This window comes from Trematomus bernacchii, unplaced genomic scaffold, assembly GCF_902827165.1.
Source record: "Trematomus bernacchii unplaced genomic scaffold, fTreBer1.1, whole genome shotgun sequence".
NCBI lineage: Eukaryota > Metazoa > Chordata > Actinopteri > Perciformes > Nototheniidae > Trematomus > Trematomus bernacchii.
The window spans coordinates 4,223,100-4,239,029 of NW_022987698.1; the positions used below are offsets into that span (position 1 = coordinate 4,223,100).

General features: G+C 40.5%; 1 protein-coding gene across 2 annotated transcripts; it reads right to left on the bottom strand.

Annotated features, from left to right (window-relative positions):
- Window positions 1–1,812: 1,812 nt before the first annotated feature.
- On the bottom strand, window positions 1,813–6,203 carry LOC117489407 (amphoterin-induced protein 1-like). 2 transcript variants are annotated; one of them, XM_034138643.1, is made up of 3 exons: window positions 6,002–6,203; window positions 4,042–5,647; window positions 1,813–2,824 (listed from the first exon to the last, which is right to left on the bottom strand). In XM_034138643.1, exon 2 carries the CDS (start codon window positions 5,582–5,584, stop codon window positions 4,064–4,066), a length of 1,521 nt encoding a protein of 506 aa, XP_033994534.1. In that variant the 5' UTR covers window positions 5,585–5,647; window positions 6,002–6,203; the 3' UTR covers window positions 1,813–2,824; window positions 4,042–4,063. The 2 variants fall into 2 exon arrangements, with proteins under 2 accessions (XP_033994534.1, XP_033994532.1); XM_034138641.1 differs by lacking the exon at window positions 1,813–2,824 and having other exon boundaries at window positions 3,888–5,647.
- Between the last annotated feature and the right edge of the window lie 9,727 nt (window positions 6,204–15,930).

Here is a 15,930-nt window from a genome sequence, read left to right on the forward strand (position 1 = left end):
ATGGGATTTATGTGATCCATGTGATCCTCCTGGGAGGGGCCTGAGGAGAGGGTGACTCATCGTACTTAGAATTCAGTCTCCCTAACACAGAACCCACTGCCAGTCATTCATTGTCAACAGGCGCCGGCTTACATTCATGCCATCTGTGATATTCAGTGATCTCAGATTTTCTTTAGGCTGCTGCATTTGTTCTAATTATAATCTGTGATTTACGGGGAGGCGTCATTTAGCTGTTTTTCCATTTTAAGATATGCATCCACACACAGATCGTTAACCATGTCATACCTCCTACAGTAACTCTTTTATCAGTCAATCCTCTTTAATATTCAATAATGAAATACTTTTAAAGTCTGATTTCAATGCCGCATTGCTGCTTTGCATTATTCAAATTGTTTAACCTAGTTTCACACACCTGGCTGGTGTTGCATGTATTTCTGGGTAACATGGTAAGATGAGACAGCAGCTACTGAAAGAGGCAGTGTGGACATCCTTTAGACCTCGTCAATCATTCATCCTGCAGAGAGGCTGCAGGGCGGCAGGTGAGGATTCACACTGCAGCGCCTGTCAGGAAGATGGAGCAGCTTCTTTACAAAAATTGACCCTGAAAAAATGATTCTGCACACATTTTCTGCACTGTCGCGTGAAAAAATGTGATGTAGTGCATTTCACATAATGATTAATGATGCAACTAAACTTAAAGGTCACCTATTATGCAACATCCACTTTTTCATGTCTTATATACATAAACATGTGTCCCCTCTGTGTAAAGAGATTCTGAAAGTTTCAGGAAAAAAGATTCATTGTCTTTCTCTCCTGATCCATTTATATAAAAACCTGTCTGAAAATGAGCTGATCAGATTTTGGCCACTTTATGATGTCATAACGTTTTTTTGGCTTGTGTAACCATTAGCCAATCATCAACCAAGGTAACACCCCCCCCCACCTTATCACCTGAATCTCCTCCTAGAGCACCATTGTGTTCTTTTTAACCAAATATCTCTCAGAGGGGCGTGGGGAGTGGCTCCTTATTTTCATCTAAAGTAACAGACAGAGAATCAGCACTTTTGAAACAGGGCTGAAACAGAGGGGATTATGGGATGCTACAATGATCCGTTTGGTATTTCGAGCCAAACACTTCAGAGACATGTTTTGTATATATCTGAGAACTATAATATATTGATGGAAAAAAGTACAATAGGGGACCTTTAAAGATAATGTTTTAAAACTTGAATATGAGACCTAAATATGACGTCAAACATCAGGAGGCAACTACAAATCCAACTGACTGTTCCTGTCTGGCAGAGGAGAGAGAGTACAGACCAGGGTGCTCACTCTGCTCAGGCAGATCCTGTGGTCGACAAGCCAAATAAGGTTCAAAAGCCGGCAGCACCGAATGTTGCCAGAAGAAAGTAAGTCTTAGGGACAGGTACAATAAAATATGTCTTCTTGTGTGAATGGTTTCCGCTCCAGCAAGCTGTGCTGTCTCAAGTTTCACCCTGAAGTGAACAAGTAGGCTGTGCCATGTGATACACAAACTAGAGCCAGCAAACCGAGGTCTGATCTCAACTTAAACAGACGTCCATGTCAGGCCATCATATATCTGTTCTGTCACATCCGGAGTACTCTAACAATTTGGAAAATACACTCAATAACTGTCTTGACATATAGATTACCCAATATTGATTACCAAACTGCTAAACTATCCCTTGAACCTCATCTTTTAAAGGTTACTTGCCTGCAGTTTTGTTAGAAAGATTGAATACATTCACCTTTCAGGAATATAACAGACATCACTCACGCTTAGTTTCCATGTTTTCTTTTAGTACATGACATACAGAAACAATACATTAACAGACAAGATATATTGCAGCAAATAATGAAATACAATAAGTCCTTATAGAGGATTGCATATATAAAAATCTCAGTTTATGGCTGAATTCAAACAATGAAAATATGGTTGGTAACAACAACATCAATATAACGGTGCTGACTGTAAACACTGAACACGTAGGTTATTCATTCTCTGCATGTAACTCAGTCTTTGGTAAAAACTTTCACAGGAAAAATAAGAAGTGTACAACATCAGCATACAGTGGATATGTGTGAGAGACAGAAGTCAATGAAGTCCTCATGTTTAGCTACATTATAATTCTACAAAACCACACACACAACGTCATGTGTTCAGTGCTAGAATTCCTACAAAGACATTTAATATATCGTGTTTATTCACCACAGCTTATCTTGAAAAGGCACCACGAGAAGTGACAGTAATAAGGTAATAGTTCCTTCCAATATAAGAGTACGTTTAGTGTACATTGCTACATCTCATCTGTCATCTGGGATTGTGTTTTGCTTAAAACGCTTCACTGAATTATTCTATTTATATCATTAATATTACTTTCAGATGTGTTTTTGTGAGAGTTGTTTAATCACAGTAGAGCCAGAGTGACTTTAGGTTTGTCAACACATCTTTTGCATGGACTGAATCTCTTGCTGGTTTATTTTCTAACATTGCTCAAGTTAAAATCAACAGTTTGAAGGTATTTTAGAAATAAAAATGGGTTTGAAAACTGCTACTTCTATATTTACATTTCATCGGTGCCCCCTGCATGTTGGCTGCACTATGAGCTGCTATTTCTGATGGTGTTTATGAGACTGCTGGCTGGCTGGCATTTGCTGATTTGTTGAGGGTTGGGCACTAATGCCCAGAAACATTCGGTGGATGGTACTCGCTCTCAGTTGTTCCCCTCGGGCCGTTCTGCTACTCACTCTCCATTGGGACCGGATGTCGGCAGTCTGAATCCCACACTGAACATATCGTTCACTGCATTGTGATGATAAAAGAGGGTTATTTATGGAAATTGAATCCCCTGTCATATCTAAGTCTAACCTAAGTTGGCATTTAGTACATTTGAACATGATTAACCGCTTTTTAAACAGTTCAAACTGAAAGATTCAGTGGTCAACTCTTAACTAAAATGTCTGCAGACCACATGGGTAATGTTTATGTGCTAATGAAGTTATTGCAAATTAGTAAATCAACCTTTTGTTATTTTGTGTTTCTTTTTATGGAGACTACGACCTACATTAAATATATAAATAATGATTTCTGGATAAAATGAATTTCAGTGAAAATACAATGTATCATAATAAGGCTGGGTTTATAATTCTGTAATTATGCTGTATCTAAAAAAGGCTTGCATACAAAGCAGTATTAAAAAAAAAAAACTTCTGAGCATTAAATCCCACTCAAATCTTAAATAATGTAAATTGAAAATATTGCATAAATGTGACCTTTTCCATATTTTCTGTAAAGGCATCATAACCGAACAGGAATGTGAAATTGTCATTATATTAAAGGTGCAATGTGAAATGCATGGCGACATGTAGTGTTTTTTTTACCTCTACAACTGGGTCCTTACAATTTATGTAATCAGTTAAAAAAAAAGTAAACTACTTACTAACAGCAGGAATAAGCACAATTCAACCGAAACTCTGAGAGGATTAGGTTTATCTCTGAAAGACAATAACTAGACACTTGGACATAATGTCTGTAACCTTTTCACATTCTCTTGATAATATTAGTTCGTTTTAACCTAAATGTGAGCCATATTTGACACAGTGCACCTCTAAGCATCTAACAGGGATTATTTGGTGAGCTCTGCAAACAATTAGCTACTTTTTCAAGCAGCAACTATGTTATTCAGACGCAAGCTGTTGTCATGCTGTTTGCTGTCTATAAGTGTTAGTATTATATTTTTGAGAAATCCCTAAAGATAATTAAATACATATCTTAAACTCTTTTCGTTCTTGCTTGCGTAGCAATTTCTTGCAGGGCCTGACAATAATTTTCAGAAAACGTCACACTAATTCCTCTTTTAAAGAAATCACATGTTTCTGCATTAACACTATGTTTTGGGTTGTTTCTATGTTGATTTTATCAGGAAATTGTTCTGATAATATTTTTTAATATTTTTATTTGTAACAGTGCATACTAATCTCTTTGTAGAAGCCACATGGGTCGAGCCATCACTGTCTTACCCTCCAGGCTGTGCCACTGACTTCACGCCACCATGGGGGTATCTGAGCACACTGAGCTGACAGACTCTGCGTCAGACCTCCTTCTCTCCCTGTCCCCCTGACACTCCTCGTCTTCCTCTATTGGGTTCAACCTCCCGTTCTGCTCTAGCTGGTCCTTGGGTTGCATGAAGGCCACATGTCTGTAGGCGAAGCCTCGGCCTTCCCCTCTTTCTTGCCCCGTCTCCTCATGTGCCTGAGAGAGGCTCACAGTTGAAGAGTGGAAACTGTCGCTTTTCTCCAGGCCTTGTCCTGGACAACATGCGCAGCGGCACGGTGTGAGATAGAGGTAGACGAGAACCATAACTAAACTGACCAGACATGCTATGAGGGTAGTGTAGGCCGTCTTTAGGTTCTCGAGCCCACCACTTTTAGTGGAATTAAACACGGTTACAGTTACATACAGCGTCTCATTAAAGGAGTCACTTGTGGCATAGCAGGTGTAGACCCCAGAGTCCTCTGCCTTCAGGGGCCCAATCAGGAGGCTGCCATCATTAAGCGTCTCCATGGCAGGAGACAGTGAGATGTTTCCAGGCAGCACCCAGTTCTTCATCATGTCCCTCTCCCTGCTGTCACAGTCCAGGACCAGGCGCTGTTCCAGATAGGCGGATTTGTCCATAACCGTGACCTTACTGCAGTTCAAATAGTGCTTGTCAAGATCCAGTATGGCCATTTTCTCTTTCTGTATGCCTGGTAACAAACAAGTGTGGCTATCCTTAAAGTCCATAGTAGAGCTGAGCGCCTTGAGGTGCCAGTGTGCCACCAGGTCATGCAAATCACAGGTGCAGGGCAGGGGGTTGTTGTGGAAGTACAGGCTGTTCTTGATCCAGGCGGGCAGAACCTTTAGATCAGAGAGGGGCAGGGCTTTGATTTTGTTGGAGGACACATCAAGCAGTCTAAGAGCTTCCAGCCTAGTGCGATCCTTCACCAGCTCCAAGGGGAAGCGGGAGATCTTGTTCTGGCTCAGGTAGAGCCTCTGCAGGTTGTCGAGGCCAGAGAAGGCTGCGCGATTTACCTGAGAGATGCAGTTGCTGTAAAGCAGCAGCACCTCCAGCTCCTCCAGAGGCTCAAAGATGCACTCGTCCAGCTGGCGGAGGCTATTGAAGGAAAGGTCCAGGTAGCGGAGCTTGGTCACAGACACAAAGGCCTCAGAGGAAAGGAACGTGAGGTTGTTGTGGCTGAGGATCAGACTGTGTAGCCTGTTTAGTGAGTGGGGGGTCCACTCAGCACGTAGCCTGGTGATGCTGTTAAAGCTGAGATCCAGAACAGCTGTATAATTTGGAAGAGGGGTTGGCACATAGGTTAGATTCTTCTTGGAGCAGCTGACGATGTTGCTGGCACACACACAAGTCTCCTCGCAGTCCAAAGGGCCACCTATCATCATCGTCTGTGCACTGACTCTCACTGTTGGCAACAACAGAGCCAAAGGTAGAACTGCAATGAAGCTCTTTCCATTGAACAGGGCTTCAGTGGCACCATGGAAAATCCAGAGTGACCCCCCCATCATGTCAGGGTGATAAACTACAACAGGCTAGATGTGTCCCTGTCTTCATAGGGTAGGGTCATGGAGCTGTATGGATGACAATGAGATCAAAATTGTAATTATTATCCAAATGAAATATGAATTGTCTTTAATGCTCACATAATCTGCTGCTCTAAAGCACCCAGGGTGCACTGCAGCAGGCAGGTCACTAGCTGGTCAAAAAGTTATGCGCAATGGGTGGTAGCATAATAATGTCGTCATAACGCAATAAATGAAGAAGCAAGATAAATATCGCCGTTATGTTAATTAAAAACACACTTACATCCTTAGAGATGATTTACATGATGTTATTCATGTTCCCCTCCCCAACAATAACAAAATCTGTGTTAGAGACATTTGTCCCAGCAGGCAGAGGTGTCCCGCCCGATATAGTGCCTTTACCTTTAGTCGATTTCCTTAGATCCGGAGAGAAAAGGCAGGCAGGCTTCAACAGTCCGGGGATCCGTTAACAGGACAGTCTCATCCTCTTCCTCACAGCAGCAGCGATCACCGGGACGCACAGAAGGACCGGAAAAGCGTGAATGCGGTTGCACTGATGAGGAAATGCAAACCTGTGATAGTGGATCAGAGGGGAGCAAACAGCAGAGCAGGGGGTGTGTCACAGTCTCTCTCCCTCTCCCCCCACCCCCTCTCTCTCTGTTAGAGGTATCACGATTACTATTAAGATGACAGGCATAACAACATTAATATCATGAAATTATCAACACAGTTTGAAGTCTTTAATTAACATGTTGATTGCCAGTGCATTATGGTTAACATCTGGGCAATTTTATTCAGCTTTAGATTGCAGAAGCCTGTTGGTCCCTTTTGTCTTTGCACCCCCCATTGCTCATTACATTTTTAAACTGTCCATGATGTATTTTTTATAAAACAAATTGAACCTCAGGGAGAGTGTATTTTTTCCCTTCCTTTCAGGGTGCATACTAGCAATGGCCCATTCAGTGTGCTGATGTCTTTAATGATGAATCCTCCCCTCGGGTTCATCTTGTTATGTGGTGAAGGACAGGGAAAACGCTCATTGCGTGTGAGAACTGCAGCTGCAGCAGTCTTTTGTCAAGGGCGTGATGTGCATACAGCAGTGTGCGGGGGATCAATATCAGCATGTGGTTAACAAAAAGCAGTCTTGTGAACTGGACATCAAACAGACATTATTACATTATAGCCCAACATGTATTTCAGTTTGAATGCAACTCAAGTCCTTTCTACCTAGAGTTGTCCAGTCTGCCTTTGTCACAGCTCACCTCCTGATTTTTATCTTCCTCAGATTTGTACGCGTGTATGTGTGCCAAATCATAATACTATAATGATAAGTAGTCTGCACAGATATCTAGGTATTCAGAAGGATCAAAGAAACAAAACACCAGCCGTTACAGATTAAAGGGTTTTCTTATTTAAAAACTACATTACGAAAGCCATAAAGCATGTATTTTTGCCCACAATAAATGTGAGTTCATATGGTGATTATTTTGCCACCGGATACATTACATACAGTTCCAGTTAGGGAGCAACATTAATAATCATTTTGAGTTATTTTTGGGTCCACTCTACTCACTATTAAAGCTCTGTTCTTGGTCTTCACCTGACTCTTTTTGGTGCTAAACAAAACTAGAGAGTGAACCAAGACAGTGAAGTTACCAACAAAAAGCCAAACAATTAAATGACATACATAATGCCAAGGGTACCTGCAGAGAAATTGGGCCATTTAATTGGAATTTCTATCACAGCTGCTTTAAATTGGATTTTGACACAAGGACCCAAGGTTAGATAATAAAACAGTGCACTAGGGCACTTATCTTGTTATGAGATCTCCCTTATCACAAGGCCACATTTGTCCAGGGGCATAAAGTAGGGGGGCAAGCACATACACACTTACAAGGTGAAAACAATATCAGCGTTGCTGTTACGGCTGATAATTAGCAGAAGGTGACACAAAGTGAGCCGCTGGAGCTCTGTGTTGCTGCATGGCAGTTGCCAGCTTCTGTAATCCGACCGTGTTAGTAGTGCATTGCTATTCACACCAGCAGCATTGGGATGTTGTTGCACATTTAGTCATCTTCCTAGGCAAGACTATAGATCAATACAGTTACACTTTTTATTACATTTCATTATTACATTTTATTTAGCTTACACTTTTTCTCCAAAGCGACTACAATGTGTGCATTCAACCATGAAGAATCAAACTCAAAAGCAAGAGTTCTGCAGGATGAAATGCTACCACATTAGCTTCTAAGTGCTATGTACAGAAGAGAGAGTTTTTATTTAACTCTTTCTTTATATTGTTGGCCAAGGTCTATTCGAAAAAGGTGGGTGTTCAGTCTATGACGAAAGGTGTGCACACTTTCTGCTGTCCTGATATCAATGGGAAGCTCGTTCCACCATTTTGGAGCTAGGATGGCAACCAGGAGTGTTTTTGTATCTGCCTGAGTTGGTTGTGGCAGCGATGTTAGCAGGGAAGGCAGTTTTTCATCCTTCCCTGGAAGGGAGAGCATCTCTATCTTGTCTAAATCGAGCTTTACGTGGTATGCAGACATCCACTGAGAGATCATGTCAGCCAGACAGTCAGAGATTTGCGCAGCCTGGGTTTCAGACTGGGAAAAGGATAGCATCAGTTAAGGATCATCTGCAAATCTGTGCTAGGAGAAGTTATAAGTGAGAATGACTTAACCAAGTGAATTGTGTACAGGGACAGGGACAGGGGAGGGGACCCAGGACAGGAGTTGACAAGGGTCTGACACAGACAGTCTTTAAGGTAGGATGTACGAGGGAGAGAACAGAGCAGACTCTCAGCTTTTGGAGGGTTTTAGGATCTGGTGTTTTACAGTGTCAAACGTAGGGTGACATCCGACATCAGGCAGAGAAGTAGAAATATTGGCATGCAGAACAAAAACAATACCATTACAGAAGCAACCATACAATGGTGCTGAAAACAGCAAGACAAATGCCAGAACACAAACACTATGATAGGAGTCTGAAGCTGAATAAGGTGAAATGGACGACAATACAGAGGATGACCATTCAGCCCACGTAGAGCGGGCATTGAATACCATGTTATAAATCTTATGGAACAAGGTCACCTTACAGACACACCCTCACATAAAAATTGATGGGAGTTGAAATGGTCCACAGGTCCGGTTGCTATGGGTGCCAAGGGAAGGGGCTGATGGTCGAGGAGGCAAGCGATAAGAGTATAAAATGAGTGTCATCTAATGGGTGCAGAGCGTGAACACAGGAGGGATGTTACAAAGCACTCAACAATGGCGTGCAAGACTTTGACTAAAAGGTTTAAACTGTGACAAGGAATCTTGGCAGGATGTCAATGGTGGATCGAGTCACACTGTGAGGTCACACTTACGGGACAATGTTACATAGTCCTGATAGTTTACAAAGCAGAGATTTTGAATTCAAGTTAAATTATCAAGTTCAAGTCTACAGTACATACTGTTGAATGAAATCCTGAATAGAATACAATACTATAATTGTACAAATACTATCATATTGAAAGAAACATACTTTTGTTATAGAAAATCTACTAAATTGGCTTAAAAGATGGAACATCAGCTATGCTCTGATGGAGGTGATACATGTGCAACACTTGGATAATGATAAAAGTGTGATCAATGTTTGCACAAATAAACTCTTACAGTAGAACAAATAGACTAAAAGCCTTTTCAATGTCTCTCTGGAGGATGCTTAATAGGAATCAGCTCATTGAGTGCTGTAACTTGAGAAAAATAACCTGATATTATCTTCATTCATCTTTTTGTCGGAGATCGGATGTCTTCTGGGATCCATGCTTACATCATCTCACAAATTAGTTTGCATTACATTGTGGACTTATGGGATGGAGTTATCAAACTTTTCAGTTTCAGCTTTGTTTTCAATATACTGCTTCATTGCATGTTTACATTGATGTACTGTAATGCATGCATCACATGTGCTGCCCAAATTCCAACTGTTCTAATGCTGGAGCTGCTGAGCATTATGGGAAAGTGTGAATCATGTTGCATTGTGTTGTAAATTGAACAGATGATTCATTGAGTGTTAGCTATTAAACTTGAAGCATCAAGCGCTTACTGCACTCTACAGAATCACATGTTGCCATCCTATAATAGTTTATTTGAAAACTTGAAAAAAAGATAAATCACCAAATATGGATAAAATAAACGTATTTTCCCAGACAACAAAAACCTAAATCATGATTGCAAAAATGTGGAGCTATGTTGCGGAAACTGAGCTGTGAAGGCACATCTGCAACCTCCACTTTAACATAATGTGACATGGATCTCAGTAGCAGTAATTACCCGTCATTAGCCGAGTGCTTTTAGTGTGAGGAGGACACAGTAAACAGGCAAGTAACCCACACGAAAAACGGCGCTTTATGCTGCTTCTGCTACGCTGTGATGCAAGGAATGTGGCTTTTATGGGCCGTTTTCTTTGGTCAAATTCATAAGTATGCTATACTCAGGCTCAGATCCTAAAGAAATAGACAATAAAACAGTAAATTCATCCTAATTCATATTCATCTGTGCCATACACCTCCATTGTTTCCTCAAAACTAGTACTGACTAGTCAATGATTCACATTGTGACACTGGCTGACATGTTCCAAACATTGTTCAGTTTATTTTCCCGCATGGACCCATTGTGTTTAAATCAGCTGCTGAAAATAGTCCCTAAAAAAATACACTATTTACACCAGCTTGGCTCAGTGTGAAAAACACTGCAGTTCCCATTTTGCACTTCAATATTCACAATCTTCATTGTCTCATGGCAGTTCATTTGTTCCAGAGCGGGTCATATTATTTCATCTCTCTCTGTCACAACCATCTGTTTACAAAGCTGTTTCCAGCTGATGGGCGTTTGCTTGTGAAGTATCAGATAACAGGGTTGATTTCAGCAGAGGCTTGGAAGATGGGTGTTCTCTCTGGAGATTCACAGTTCTTTTGTCAATTATAAATGAGGCAAAGCTTTGGGGCAGTGGCAGCATGTCACTGCATTATCCAGGCCCACAGTGCACCATCAGCCAAATAAGATCGGCCTCTTTTCTCAAGAAGAGCTGCTTACTGCTCACGGCTGAAAACAAATATTTTTCTAACAATGTTATTGTGACTGACAGGTCCTGATCAGAAATAATATTTTGTTCATGATATGAGCTGATGTGCCATGATGCTTTCAGACATGTCATATGTTATGGTTGTGTGGATATACAGTGGCATCAAATACAAACAATTGTTGCTTTTATTAAATTCATTGTAAATATTGAATTTAGGCTGAGATGTACCTTTCTCCTTCAATGTACTTCCCAAATTCGTTATCAATAACTAAATAGTAAAATTATACAATTGTGTGTCTTCATTTTCAAATAATAGCTAATCCTGTTTTTTGTACTTTTTAGAGCATACTGACATATTAACATTTATTTTTTACAATGAAGCGAAAACAAAAATCCTATTAGAGCTCACAGAGTGCATGTCTGCGACAAAAGAACAGGACAGGATTCATAATAATTATATTCATGTGTCAGAATTCTTCTACTCAAATGTATTCAAAGCCTTTGAGTTTACTCTGTTCTTGTTCCTGCTTTAACAAAGCAGGAACAAGACCAGAGGACAATTAGGTCCTGTATAGTCCTGTGAACACAACACCAGAATACCATTTTTTATATATATATATATATATACACACACACACATATCAAAATCTTTGTGTTGCTTTCAACTAATGCCATACCACAACAGTCCTTGGATGTTTTACTATAACCTCTGCTGTGTGCAGGCAGCTTTTGCACCAGACTCACAACATAGTGGACACACTGCCACCATCTGCTGACATGTGTAGGGAACTGTTCAAGAGGCAGGTTTACCGAGTTATCTGCATAACTTTGCTGAGTAAAATCCAAAACCCCACTGAATCTTAAACATGGCTGTTACGTCCCCACTAAGGTCAAGGGGACCTGGAGACAATAACACGCAACAACCAATAAAAATGAGGGACTCGGTGTAAAGGTCGACAAAAAGGTTTATTCCTTGTATACCTAGAACTGAACATAAATACTCTTTGTGTGAGGAGGAGGAGGAGACAAAGGAGATTGTGCCAAACAAAAGAAATAAGCTTAACAAAACCAGGCCTATCTCTACATCTATCCTCTGAAACCAAAACTCAAACAAAAACCCTCACTAACTAAACTACTCAGAACTGGACAAAACAGAATACAGGGGTGGCAACAATACGCTAACCTAGTGTGTCTAAACATTAGTTACCTACGTGATGAGAAATGTACAGGGTACCCCAGACTTACCTAACTCCTCCACCTCTCAACACACACACATTCACAAAGGTCAGAACAAAACAAGTAGAATGAGTTTCTAAACACTGCAGTCAAATTCAGGCTCCTCCATCAGCAACAGGCCCAGAGTGAGAGAGCGGGAGAAGACTTCCTGGGTGCCTCATTTATGGTCGGCCCTGGCTGCTGATAGGCCAGCTGAGGGTGAGAGGATCAAATCAGCCGTCAGACTCGATCAGGTGCACAGGCAGGTACTGATCAGCTGCTGATTAGCTGTTGAGAAGACAGGGAGAAGAGAGAAAAACAGGAGGGAAGGAGAACCACACAAGTACAGCCTGCCTGGCACGTAACAATGGCAGTAATTATTACTGTCATGTTTAAGATATCGTATCATATAATAGGATACGATAATACTTTAATGGTCAGATCAAGACTGAAATTTGACTTGCATCACAGCAGCTCCTCCATGTGTAACATCAACATAGATACATATAAAGACACAATACATGAAAAACAAATGACAAACATTTAACATAACAGCACAATCACTGAGAGAAAACATGCTCAAAGAGCCTTTAGCGTGCATTTGCTCTGTATTTACTGTGAGGATTGACTGATGCACAAAGGATGCTTCAGGCTGACTTTATTGTATCGCGGGACCCTGTATCTCCGATTAGAAGGTACTTTAGCAGTTCATATTCGTTGTTCAGAACATGGTTTGGGTCCGAGATGATGTTGTTGGACAGCCTTCTAGTAATATAATAGATCTGTTTTCCAGATCATTCAGTCACAGTACTTCTAGAGCCAGGCGTCATGCTGTGATGATTGACATACTAAGACACAAATATGAGAGCTATTTAAAAACACACATTTTGTCAGACTTGAATTCTCCCTACCAGTTTTAATTGCTAAAGATGTCTCATGCAGCAAAGGTGCGAAATCAATGGGGTGGATTAAACTGTCTCAGACTGACTGACTAATGAGTGGCACCACTCATCTCTTTACCCTTTACTTCCAGCAACATCAATCCAGCACAATATATTGAAAATATGTGGAAGATACCTTTCAGGATATATTCAAGACATTTATAGAGAATCTGTAGAGCCCGCTAGAACAACCTCTTTTTGCTTTAGCTTTGATGTTATTAAACACAGATGTTATGTTCTCTCATGCCTCGGTACATCCTGGCTTAATGTGGATTTGAATTTGAGTTGATTGTTTGTGTAGGTTGCTGTAATTATGTTTTGGTAAAACTGATGTTGTGATTTTATTCCTGAGTGCGGCTGATATTTGCGCTTCCATATCTATGGGTAGTTATTATTGGCAGTATAGGGCTCTCTGGGGTTATTGCAGCGTCCTTTGCTATTTCTGAGAGCGTATGTGGAGTCTATTTTCACGGTTGCCATGGAAACCATTGTATTTGTGGTTGCAGTGATTGGTGCCCGCCCGGCCGAGAAAGACTCTGCTATTTTTGTCATGAGTCAACACCTGATACACACACATTTAAACACACACACCCATTTAAACACACCCATTTAAACACACACACACACACACAAACACACACACACACACACACACACACACACACTCACACACACACACACACACACACACACACACACACACACACACACACACACACACACACACACACACACACACACTTGTATTGTTGTTTTAGTGATATATGCTCTTTGAGCATGTGTTTGTTTCACATCTCTCCTCAGTGTTGCCAGACATCTTGATACATCTTCACCATGACAGCAATAGTAATCGCTGTCTATCAAATCTCTGCACACAACTGAAACGTGTTTCATGTGTCCTGCTGTCCAGGCATGTTTGAAGCAGTGTGAGGAAGAGACGTAAGCTTCTAATCAGTCAAGTTTTCTAAGAGCTCATAGGTTACAAAAGGCTTGACATTTTAAATAGTGTGATGTGATATTTCTGTCTATTTCTGTGATGTATGGATGGATGATATTTGAGAGTCTATGATAGAGACAAAAAAGCAATTTATACATATTCTGAAAAAATTGTGAAGAGAAGCAAAGTCATAAGTATGATGGTTGCAATCAACATCATAATTCCAATACAATTATAGACTAATCTAAAGATTTCTTGTTCAATTAATCATTCAGCTATTCATAGTGAAAAACGCCAGGTAATTTCCCCAGGCTGACTGCTGAATAGGATTTTCCTCTTTTACTTACCGTGGAACAAGATCATTTTGTGTTACATGCATCTATTATCAATTTTGCTCCAATATGTAGTGTTGTGTTTAAATAAAACTTAAACACCACTGTTTTTATATACTCTAGTTTGCAATACAAGTAACATGTGCGTTTCACCATTGTTCATAGTCAATGATCCTGATGCAATAAGTTCACTGATTTGTGGATGAAAAGCAACAAAGTGTATACTATTGAAACCATTAGACCAGAGTCTCACTTATCCAGTGGCGTTTATATAATGACTCCGTTAGAGAACTGCGTTAATCAAATTAATCCTGAGAGATTGTGCAAATTAAACCATGTTTTTAATGGTGAAATGTGATTTCCATGAAATGCAAATGTTATGTGTGTTATCATTAACCATACAAATGCAAATGAAAAACACCTGGACTTAGAAGCTCCATGCTTGCGCCTTCAGAAGACTAGCCTTACCCATAATAGGCCAGATTTCATTGTCCTCCGCTGACAGAGCAATGAGATGGACTGTATATGAAAAAGATCACCGTGGCAACAAGAGCCCCAGTTTGAGAAGATGGGATGGTGCAGGCTGAGGCCTAATCAATGCCTCCCTGTGTCACTAAACCCGGCACTCAAATACACAAAATCACTGCCTGAATCATTACTGACAGACACAAATAAATACATTGGGTGAGAAGCAAGAAATACAGGATTACATATGAGGGCTAGCTATCAAGCATTGTGCACATATTTATGAGTAAAGTCAGTTGGTGGTTGGTTATGCATTTACCCTCTGCGATATATAAAACAAGAATACAAATACACATAATCATTCATTTCTTGGTTGAACACTTCTCTTTCTAGATTCCTGGTTTTATTATATTTAACATGCATATTTTTACCCCCATCAAATATCCTCTGTAGAGTGATAGGCTTATCTCCGTATTGTTAGATTGTTTCCGATTCCGGTGTACTTAGGGTCAGCAGCTGTGTTTAAAGCTAGAGGTAAAATTCGCAAGCTACCATGCTAACTGCCTGGTAACAGCTCTGGAAGTGTCTCATCAGCATGCTAACCCGCTAACCTGCTAACATTAACATCTATAGTAAGCTTGCTGGCATAACAATTGTACTGTATGCTTATGCTGTATGATGATGTGAAGGTTTGGTTTGTAACATGTATAGGCCTACAGTTGGCATGGAGGCATTCTTGCATGCGGATAGGGAATTGAGTGATACAGTCAGCATTGTGTGTCTGACTATGACATACTAGATTTACTATACAGCTAAAGCTAGCAAGAATTTGGTCTTTGTTTCAAAAGGTTTCCAGCGTCGTACGGATTGTAAATGTTAAAGGGGATATATATCATGCTCATTTGAAGTTCATAATTGAAATTTGGGTTTTTACAAGAACATGTTATTTGCTTTAAAAAAAAGTTGTAGAAGTTTTTTCTTAAATTGTCAGTATGAATATAACTGTATCCACCGCCCAACGTTTGAAATGCTCCGTTTGGGCGGCTGTCTCTTTGAGCCTCCCTAAGAAGAATTTCACTCTACTGATAGGCTTGCCAGAAAAAATGCAAAGACAGTTCTCAAGCTGTTGGTGTTGAGAGTAAGGCGGGGGCAGTTTTTTCTAATGAGCCTGAACGTGACAGGAAAGGGAGACACATTTAAATGTCTTGTTGAATCCAAGAGGCAACTTAGGGGCTGAACAGGGAATCGGAAATGCCAAACCCTACAGCTCTTTGAATGGCCACTTGAGGCTGTCTCCAAAAGAGAGCCATAAAATGCCCAACTTGACAACAGAAATAATTTTTTTTACAACCTGTTACATTGAGTTTT